This window comes from Mastomys coucha, unplaced genomic scaffold, assembly GCF_008632895.1.
Source record: "Mastomys coucha isolate ucsf_1 unplaced genomic scaffold, UCSF_Mcou_1 pScaffold21, whole genome shotgun sequence".
Taxonomy (NCBI): Eukaryota; Metazoa; Chordata; class Mammalia; order Rodentia; family Muridae; genus Mastomys; species Mastomys coucha.
Genome location: NW_022196904.1, coordinates 101,562,174 through 101,573,163, shown reverse-complemented (window position 1 = coordinate 101,573,163; position 10,990 = coordinate 101,562,174). Strand labels below are relative to the sequence as shown.

The following is a 10,990-nucleotide window of genomic DNA, read 5'->3' as shown; positions in this document are numbered from 1 at the left end:
TGTAGCCCTGGCTGTCCTGGAACTCACTCTGTAGACCAGGCTGGCCTCAAACTCTAAAATCTGAAATACCTGCCTCTGCCTCCCAAGTGCTGGGATCAAAGGCATGCACTGCCACTGCCTGGCTCAAGCCCTCTCAAATCCATTCTGAAGACGGGGTGTTCATAAAGAGACATTTCCATCTTCTAGTTATTCTCATTTAATGTAATAAAGTGTATATTGAATGAGGCCTATACTCTGTAAGTCCTGATCCACGACCAGGTATAAGAGGTGGGAGATCACTAAATATACTCTATTACTGTGTGCTGGCTAGCTTGTATGTTAACATGACACAGGCTAGGGTCATCTGGGACAAGGACTCTTAATCAAGAAAATGCATCCACAGGACTGACCTATCAACAGGCCTGTGTGCACTTCCTTGATTGATGACTGATGTGGAAGGCTCAGTTTTCTGGGGGTCCTGGGTGCTAAGCAACAGGCTGGGCAAATCATGAGAAGCAAGCCAATAAGCAGCACTCCTCCATGGCTTCAGTATCAGTTCCTGCCTTCAGGTTCCTGCCTTGGGTTGCTGCCCTCACTTCTCTGGATGTGCATGTACAAGTTCTACCATGTAAAACCCTCTCCTTGCAAAGTTGCTTTATGCCATGGTGTTTTATCACAGCAAGAGAAACTCTAACTAAGAAGACTTCAGTGAGCACCCTATCCTCGGAAGGTATAATTATCCTTCAAGATCCCCTCCTTCCCTAGAAGCTTGATTTGACCTTCCTGCTTCTCTGTGTTCCCACAAGTAGTAGATGGTCAGTGTATGAATGGGATACAGTTTATCTGCCTGTCGCTCTTGCCAGTGTGTGGACCTTTGAGGATCTTTTTATCCTTGATATCCAATAGAATGCCTGGCACATGCTAACTTGAATCTCTAGATATTAGTTGAATGAATAACTAATATACTGAGCTGAAGGGGGAACACATAAACAAGTGACTAAATCATACAGAGAGAGAGAGAAAGAGAGAGAGAGAGAGAGAGAGAGAGAGAGAGAGAGAGAGAGAGAGAGAGAGTTCATGTACTCCTTGAATTGTCTGCACAGTCCATGTTTTCTGGTCTGCTCTGTGAACAGTTTCAGCTCTGTTCGTGGCCTTTGAGGCCCCTGGGCCACAGGACTAGAGCCTGGAGTTTGATAATCTGTTATTGTGTCTTGGCTCCAGCCTTTCTGCTTTCATGCTTAACTGGGACTTTAACACATCAGTGTCACTATATTCTTATAGAACTTATCTCCTTCCAGGAAACTTTTGTTTACTTGAGTCACAGTGTAGACTCCCACTTCTGTGTTCTTGGGTGCATAGAATAGTCTCTCTCTCTCTCTCTCTCTCTCTCTCTCTCTCTCTCTCTCTCTCTCTCTCTCTCTCTCTCTCTCTCGCGCGCGCGCGTGTGTGTGTGTGTGTGTGTGTGTGTCACACTTGGGTGCATAGAATAGTCTCTCATGTGTGTGTGTGTGTGTGTATGCATTATGTTTTGTGCATGTATATATATAAGTGTGCACATGTGCCTTTGGAAATGTATATGCACAAATGTGTATGTCTGTTTAGAGGGAGAAAGGATAAGATTGCTACTGAAACCAGTTTTTAAATCAAAACATTTTCAGTCTAGTCTGAGACCAGGAAAACCCCCAGATCATCTCAGGAATAACAATGTGGTGAATTTCTTAAGCATTCCAAATTTACAAATGCATGAGAGAACTTGGGGAGACAGTTTACACAGGTGGCTTGTTTGAACAGTCAAAGGTGTGGATTAATTTTGCCGGGGGAGGGGTATTTACTCAGCTCCAATAACTGCTCACTCAACTTTGTCTTCAATCTGCCAGCATATTCCCCTGGTCCCTAGAGGGAGCTTGAGAATGACAGTGTAGTGACTCAAGCCTCACCTCTCCAGGGTGCTGTGCTAACTAAGTAAGGCCAGCAAAGCCAACACAAACTAAAGTATGAGCTAACCAAAAACACAGCAGGGAGTGACTATTGTCTCTCTCTGTAACACACAGTCTGTGTGAACTTTTAATTCTACACTTAACAACTGTCCCCAGCTTCTTTTCCTTCAAACTTAAAATATCACCATGGTAAAGATTAAGTGAGATGGTAGAAATAAATAATCCTATAGTAAGGATTATCATAAATCCTTAATAAATTGTATGTTTGTGTCATCAACAGGCACTCATGCACTGCTTTTGCTGATGTATACAGATGAGTGTGGACACACTTGTTCTTTCTGGAGACTCGGTTTATAGCACTGCCAGACCTGGAGTGGGCTATGCTGACCAGCCTGACCTCAAACTCCTCAGAGATCTGCCTGACTCTGCCTCCTCAGTGCTGGGATTAAAGGTGTGAGGTACCCACCGAGTGTACATGCATCTTGACTTTGCTGCAGGATTCTCAAGCAACTGTTGAATAAATGCATTCTAACAATATTTGATAATTACAACTTAAATGTGCATCACCTCTATATAATCAATTTTCAAAGGCAGGAACTATTTTCATTCAATTTTGCACCCCTCCTGACACCTAACACAATTCAGTAAATAACCATCCAGTTTATTTAAACATCAGACATTAATTCTTTTTTATGACTTTTAAGAAATAAAGCCAGGGCAGGGTGGTGATGAGGCACGCCTTTAATCCCAGCACTTGGGAGGCAGAGGCAGGCAGATTTCTGAGTTCAAGACCAGCCTGGTCTACAAAGTGAGTTCCAGGACAGCCAGGGCTATACAAGAAACCCTATCTCAAAAAAACAAAACAAAAACTAAAAAAACAAAACAACAAAACAACAAAAAAGAAAGAAGGAAAGAAAGAAATCAAGCCAGGCTTGGGTGGTACTAGCTTGTAATCCTACAACTCATGAGGTAGAGGCCAGACTGTACCTCAAGGCCTGCTTGGGTTGAACACTGAGAAGTGGGGGTTGGGGTAGGGTGGGTGCACACAAAATTTCTCAAATTTCAAGGCATACCCTACCTAAACTAGACCCACAGAGCAAAAGCAATAACTTGCTGACTGAAAAATATTCATTTCCCTAAACCCCAACTGGATTCAATAACTAATCCTTTCAGTCTTGACTGCAAGGCTGAGCCCCTACCTCAGATCCCAGTAGGGCATGCTGAGCAATGATCTGAAGTCCTCCCAAAGATCCCAACCCTCCCCCAGGCAGCTGCTTGGCCTGGGCAAGAGCATGGGCCTGAGCACCATTTTCAAACTTAGTCTGAGTCCGAGGTCAGGGGGCTGCTCTAAGTATCAGGTTACTACAAAAATAACAGCAGGCCAGTCGACACCCCTGCCAAGTGCAGGAGGGAAGTGTTCAGGAGGTGAGAAAGAGGACCCCAGGGAGGAAAGGAGGCAGGCGTTTGAGAAGTAATGTAGGACAGAATCCCTGTCTTGAGACAGACACTTCAGAATTCCTACCAGCCTTCTCCACATCTCCATTGTGGACCCCACAATCTCTAACTCCCTCAGAAGCCAGAGGAACTCTGTCTCTATGAACACTTGACCATTTGGAAGGTGCTTTTGAAAACTGTTTCAGGGGCAAGCTGGAGAGACAGTTTTCTTTCAACAGCATACATGAAAGTCAGATTTGAGTCAAAGGTTTGCACAAGGATTGCCAACTCTACAAATCCCTGATGCTGCTCAGCTTTAATGTAATGTGCTCAAAACCAAATTCCAACACCACAAAGCTAATTAGGTCTGCAGGAGGAGAGGCAGGCCTTCAAGAAAGAAAATGCTAGTAAAAAGGCATTGACTCGCTGTTCTGTTCCTTTCTAAAATGAAATCAAAGTTCACTCCTGTGCCGCTGCCCTCGTGCACACAGGTGTGCAGCCGGCTTGATGTGGTCTGGCCCAGCCTGGCCACTGCAAATAAAGTGAACTTCAATCACTCCTCAGAGTTCGCACGTTATTGATTCTCCATCCATCAGTCTTTCATCTCGGTTTGCTCCCCACACAGCCTCTTTAATTGGCTCCTGGAAACTGTTTTATAAGTGGGTGGGTGTGGACCCAGCACCAAGTCTCTCCTTTGGACCTGGCAGGTAACCCTCAAGACCAGGCCATCGATTGGGCAGATTAAGTCTACCACTGAAATCCCACAGATGGGAAAGAAACTGGGAATACCAGGAAGGCTGAGCTAACTCCAGTAAGCATGGGAAACTCCCAAAACGGGGGTGTAAAGGTGAACAGATCACCTCAGCAGCAATTAAGATTTTTAAAAGGGAACCCCAAGTTTTGGATTTCGTTTTTGGGGTTTAGCTTTCTTCATATTCCTCGGGTCCCATGCAGCTTAGGAGAGACTTTGTTTGTATGTATTATGTAGTCTAGACTGGCCTTGAACTCCTGGTTCTTAAGTCTCTACCTTCTGAGTACTGGGATCATAAGCATGCACTGCCTGGCTCCAAGATTTCTTTTTAACTTAATTGTGATGGGGGGGACCCCAAAAAGTCACACTGCTTTGTAGTTGGTTTATGTATGTTAAAACAAAGGGATAACAAGTATTCTACAACACAGCAATATTCTAAACAAGGAACTACTACTGAAAATGTTCAAAATAAGAAAGATTTTTATAAAGAATATTTTAGTGCAAGCCACAACAGCAGTAGACATGCAGACAGGCAGGAATGATGGGATTTCTGGTTTTGTTTTGTTTTGTTTTTATTTCTTAGCTCCTAAGAAAGAGCCCCTCTCCCAAGTAAATCAGTGAGGATCTTCAGAGGACCCATTAACAACAATTCCACTTCACAACCCATGCCTGGTTCCCAAACACAGGATCCCATCTACCTGCCCCAATGGTCACAATCAAGACACTCCATGCAGACACTCTGCACACCATGCATATATCAACCAGCTCAAAGTTCTGTAAGAATCCTGGTGTTTACCATAAAAGCTCTCATTATTATGCCCGCTCTCTTTGCTTGGTCAGTGTGCCTGGCCACTTACAGGAGGATGAGAAAAATACACAGGCTCAACTCATCTTTCCCGGCTGCGTCTCCCAGGGAGCCGCTGATGTCTCTGCAGCACAATGCCACAGCACTGGCTGGCTGGGTTTAAAATTAGCTGAGCCCTGGAGGGCCATGGGTAACCTTCTGACAAGGTTAGCCAGAGAGCTGAGCACGGCTCAGAGAGGGACATTAATAAGAAGCCAAGTGGGGCCTTTCAACAAGCCCATTAGGGCCTCTCGGAAGCCTGTGTCTGGGAGAGCCAGGTGGCAGCACGGGAGGCTGACCTAGGCTCTTATTTTTATCCCATCGAGTCAGCGGCTTCCTTCACAGTCCATCAACACAGGCCTCCAACATGAGATTCAACACATCCTCCCACAAATTGGACTGTCTGTGCTTAAGACATTTAATTGGATTTTTTTTTTTCAAATCTAGTATGTGAGGAATAGCTCTCACCATAAACACCCATCACATGGAACATGGCGAAAGGGAACAGAGAATACACACTGTACTATCAAGATACCCAGTGTGAACCATGCACTCAGGGACACACACTGTACTATCAAGATACCCAGTGTGAACCATGCACTCAGGAACACACACTGTACTATCAAGATACTCAGTGTGAACCATGCACTTGGGGTTTGTTTGCTTTATTTTGTTGTATTAATAACTTGCTGTCATCCTGCCTTGCTCTTTGGGTATTCTACAGTCCACCTAACACCTCAACTCTCCTGTTCTCCTAATACCTCACTGTCAGCATTTTTACTGAGCCTAAAAAACCTTTCCCCCACTGTTAGAAAAGATGTGTGCCATTCAAGACCATATTTGTTTCAATGTTTCATTTTGTTCACATTCAGCTTTCTGTCCAAAGTTTTCTTGTAGTACCAAACATTTATCCTACTTCCTCCACATACACCCTAAACACACCCACACCCTATACACACCCACACCCTATATACACCCATACACACAAGGTTCCTTTGTGTAGCCCTTCTGTCCTAGAACTCCCTCTGTAGACCAGGCTGGCCCGGAACTCAGAGACTGGCTGGCCTCTGCCTCCCTGTGCTGGGATTAAAGGCGTGCGCTGCTGACACCACCACCACCTGGCTGCCCAACATACCTACAGTCAAAGGGCAGAACAACTGGAAGTAGACTGAAGATCTCCCCCCACCCCATACCCCCAAGAAGGAGTCATGTGTCTCCCATAGTTCTGACATTAAGTGCTTTCTGTATAAATAAGAATGTCTCAGTTGATCAGGACATCCCTCAACTCTATGGTGATACTTTGCAAACAACCTGCTTGAAGATCAGGCCTAGCATTCAGTCCCTCAGCTGTGAGAAGAGTCCTCCAGCCCTTCCGAATCCTGCTCCGGACTAAAGCAGGTTCCCCACTCATCCCTCAGCATACTTCTCCGGCACAGCAATGCTGGTTCTCTAAAACATTAAAAAAACAAACACAAACAAAAAAACAGCAAAAAACAACCCACCACTGCCAGATTCAGTGAAGAGCTTGTGCTCTGAGCCCCACAAGAATCTTGCCCCTCTCTCCAAGCACCCACCTCCCCTACCCGGCATTGAGCCAGTAAAGGGGCCTCGGTGGGGCCTAATACTGCGATACCCTTACAGAATGATAGGTAATATACTTTAAATACCCTGTTCATAGGCACTTTTTTACTTGAGATTTGCTTTTTAAAATCATGCTAACGTAAAACAATTTTTCATTTTTAAAGGTATAGGGATGAGGCCTCACTCTCTAGCCCAGGTTAGCCTAAAACTCACCATGCAGCTAAGTTGACTTCAAATTCACAGTGATACCCTTGTCTCAGTCTCCCAAGGGCTTAGAATCTTTATCAGCATCATTTTGACGAGGTTTCTTAAATTCCCTAATACTTTCCTTTAAAAAACAAAGGTAACAATCATAAAGAATACTCTTACTGCCAGCGGTGGTGGCGTACGCCTTTAATCCCAGCACTTGGGAGGCAGAGGCAGGTAGATTTCTGAGTTCGAGGCCAGCCTAGTCTACAGAGTAAGTTCCAGGACAGCCAGGGCTACACAGAGAAACCCTGTCTCAAAAAATTAAGAATACTCTTACCAACACGCTAACCAGCAACTGTTTCTGCTCAATGACAACAGTCCCCCTAGACAGAACAGTAGTAAATCGCAATGGCATGGAGAGCCCAAGGGTCAGTCTGCTTGGATCAAAAGGGACTCTGGGGAGCCCTCGCATCTCTAGCCTCTGAGCAAAACTCAAGCAAAGGGTAAGAAATGCTAAGATGTAGTGCTGAACAGGAGGCAAGTAGAGCCCTCCACATCTGGACTTACCCACAGTAGCACTTGAAGCAAAGCTGACTGAGCACAGCCAAGGGCTGACACAGGGCTATGCATCTGGAAACCCAACTCTCCCGCTACTGTAGGCAAAGCCCGGTGCTTTTCCGTGGAAAGGAACAGATAGTAAGTAGCACATAGACTAAGTTTCATTTCCTTGCAATGTTTTCATCTGTCCTCTAGTGGGGATGCCAAGGCTGGAAAACCAGCCAAGAAAGAGAAGAGAGACAAACAAGGGACCCGAATAATCAGACTTTGAAAGCAGAGAAGGTGCAAACCTAGATGGAGTACAGCCCCACCCCACCCCGCCCAGTCTAGCCCAGCCCCGCCCAGGGGCAGGTCTCAGCCCCAACTGGAAGAAGCTCAAGGAGGGGGTACTCACCCATCTACACTGTGGAGGAAGAAACTCCAAAATCAGAACCACTGCGGAAGTGAGAAATAAAGCTACAGCTTCTACACCAGACTAGCAAGATGCTAGGCATCTTAGCTTGGTTCCTACTGATTCGATAAAAACCATGACCAAAAGCAACTTGGGGAAAGGGGATTTTATTTGGCTTGTATATTCCAAGTCACAGCACCAAGGGAAACCAAGGCAGAGACCTGGAGCCAGGAACTGAAACAGAGACCATGGTGGGAAGCTGCTTACTGGTTTGATCCTCATGGCTTGCTCAGCCTGCTTTCCCATATAATCCAGGACCACTTTGCCCTGAAATCAATCAGTCTCAATCTCTCAATCTCATTCAATCTCATTCAATCTCATTCAATCTCATTCAATCTCATTCAATCTCTAAATCTCTCTCTCTCTCTCTCTCTCTCTCTCTCTCTCTCTCTCTCTCTCTCTCTCTCTCTCTCTCTCTCTCTCTCTCTCTCTTTCTCTCTCTCCTCACACACACACACATACACACCCCATCCCACCATGAGCCGAACCCTCTCACATCTACTATTAACCAAGAAAATTCTCCACAGACTTTGCCTACAGACCAATCTAATGGAGACATTTTCTCAAATGAGGTTCTCTCTTCCCAGATGAATGTAGCTTATATCAAGTTGACCAAAATCTAATCAGTACACCACCCTCACAGTGACATTGCTGCTATCTATACTTGTGGCATAAGGACTAATACTTGACCTTCTGGAAGTTAATTTTCTAGTATCACATGGGATCAATATAGATCTTTGGATGCCTGTACTCAGAGTGTTACGATGTCATCAGGTTGATTAGCTTTGAGGCTAATCACCTCAAATATGTATCATCTCTTTTTAAAACTCCAGTTTTGTCATTTAAATATATATTATCTTTTTTGAATATATTATCTTTTTAAAAAATAATTTCTTCAGACTTGTTTACTGTATGTGTGTACACGTGCATTGGGCACACCTGTGAAGATTAGGAGGCAGCTTGTAGGGGCTCTATTCTTTTATCTCCTTCTCCCATGTGAGTTCAGGGGAATGGAACTCAGGCTGTTAGGTCTGGTAGTTAGTACCTACACCCATAGAGCCCCTAAACATACATTCATCTTAGCTACTGTCATTATGCTGACCAACAGATGGCAGGGGCTGGAAACCCTACCTGAAACTCCCACCATCTAACAACCGTCTCATTTCCCAGTCTTCCTGTGCCTGGTGCCCAGCTTGAGGACAAACACCACCCTGCCTTCTACTTCTGTAAGTTCAGATTTCCACATTCTTGGATCAATCATGGATTTGTTATTTTGTTTATCCCCAACATAACTAAGAGGTAGAGATGTAATCTTTCTTTCCAGTATTTGGAATGACAAATAAAACTTTTAAAACATTAAATTACTTACCTGAGGTCACACTACTGATAAGAGATAAACTTGAAACTAAAGCCACGTCCCGTTAGTTACCTTGAGGTACTATGAGGTGCTACTGCTCACATCACTGGAGATAATCAATAGCTACAGGCTGTCTTAACGGGAATATATGAGAAAGGCTGGGAAAGGGAAGGCTGTCAAGGAGAATCTAGTCCCATCTTCTGATCTACAATGGCAGAAAGATTCTGCCTGAGGTGTACCAGTTCTGTGTGACATGTTTGTGGGACACAAAGAGCCAGTGAGACTACATATGATGTGAACATACCTTAAACTAAGATCACAGAAGGACAAAGTAGCTTTCAGCTCTCAAAAGTGAGAAAGGCCATCCAAGCGCTGAGGGGATGGTCCAATCAGCACAGTGCTTGCCACACAATAGCAAGGACCTGATCCCCAGAACCTATCAATAATTTTCTAAAAAGCTGGGGACACTAATGCATACTTGTAATTCCAGTCTGGGGAGGCAGAGGCAGTGAGAGCCCAGAGTTCATTGGCCAGCCAGGCTAGTCTACTGAAAAGATCAGGAATCTCAAAGAAGAAAGTGGATGGCACCTAAGGAAAAATATCCAAGGTTTAATCTCTACTCTCCACACACATGCCCTCACATGTACACATGTTCGCGTACGTGTGTACACACACAAATAAACCATACTTTTTAAGGGTTTATTTATTTTATGTGTATGAGTACACCGTAGCTGTACAGATGGACGTGAGCCAACATGTGTGTGGCTGCTCTCCAGCCCCGCTTGCTCTGGCCCACCCTGCTTGCTCCAGCCCCGCTCGCTCCAGCATAATTCACTGTAGCAGTCTTCAGATGCACCAGAAGAGGGTGTCCGATCTCATTACGGGTGGTTGTGAGCCACCATGTGGTTGCTGGGATCCGAACTCAGGACCTTTGGAAGAGCAGTCAGCGCTCTTACCCACTGAGCCATCTCGCCAGCCAGTCCCATAAACCATAATTTTTAAAAGCAGCTGAAGACAAGCATCGAAAAGGCAGCTCCAGAGCCAAGTTGATCACTCGGGCACACCAGAACTAAGATGCAGGCAAAACACACTGCCCTTTTCTGCTATTCTACATCCTTAAAAGCCAGGAAAGTCTGACACTGCCTGGCTAGGAAAGAGTCCCTGCCTCTGAACTTTCTTCCCCACACAACACCAACCTTTGTGGTGATGAAACAATTAAAATCTACATTGGAAAATATACACATAGCTCAAGTAGAAACAGATGGAGAAGCCACAGCAGGCAGTGAGCACATATGCATCTCCACCATGAGAGAGGGAAATGAGCCACATCCAAGCAAACTTAAGGCAGTGTTTTAAAACACATCATCAGCAGACCTTTAAAGGTGGCTCACCTGTCCACAGCACGAAGGTGAACAAATCCCACTGACACTCTTGAGGGAAACTCTGGAAACCCTGCTAGCTACACTGACAACAGCCTCAAGAGGCTCGAATCCTAGGAAGTTACCAAAAGCAAAAGAACTGCACAGGAGACCAGAATGAGTGCAAAAACATGCACTACAAACTATTTACACAGTGCTGCAAAGGCAGGAGAGACGGGACATCTGAAAGCTGTCATAGCACCTCCACACCTATGTGCTTTATCACACACGCACCCATACTCAAACACAGCATGCACAATGCTCAAAGCGAACCAATTACTTGAATCCTTCTCTTCTCCAACATCCACCTGTCCAAGCCCTCCCTCTGTTTTCTTCACATAAACATGCATGACCTCATCACCTACTTTAGGTAGCTAAATAGTCAGGAAAAAAGACATTAGACACTGGAAGACAGGAGTGTGCTGGGCAGAAATACTTCACACGCTGGGGGTAAAAATGAGACCTTGAGTATCCATACTTGAAAAATAAGG

The 10,990-nt window shown here is 45.0% G+C and overlaps 1 protein-coding gene across 14 annotated transcripts in view; it reads right to left on the bottom strand.

The window, feature by feature from the left end:
• Tead1 (TEA domain transcription factor 1) overlaps nucleotides 1-10,990 on the bottom strand; it is a 228,578-nt gene that overhangs the window by 162,090 nt on the left and 55,498 nt on the right. Inside the window, exon 1 of one of the 14 annotated variants that reach the window (XM_031387920.1) lies at nucleotides 4,959-5,062. The exons of 12 other annotated variants lie outside the window; for them this stretch is intronic. Coding sequence is in view for 1 of the 2 variants with exons in the window: in XM_031387916.1 (XP_031243776.1) it covers nucleotides 4,898-4,912 (15 nt within the window). In the remaining variant the exon portion in view is untranslated. Of the gene's footprint in view, nucleotides 1-4,897; nucleotides 5,063-10,990 lie in introns of those variants that run through there. One more of the 14 variants, XM_031387916.1, reaches the window with a different exon arrangement.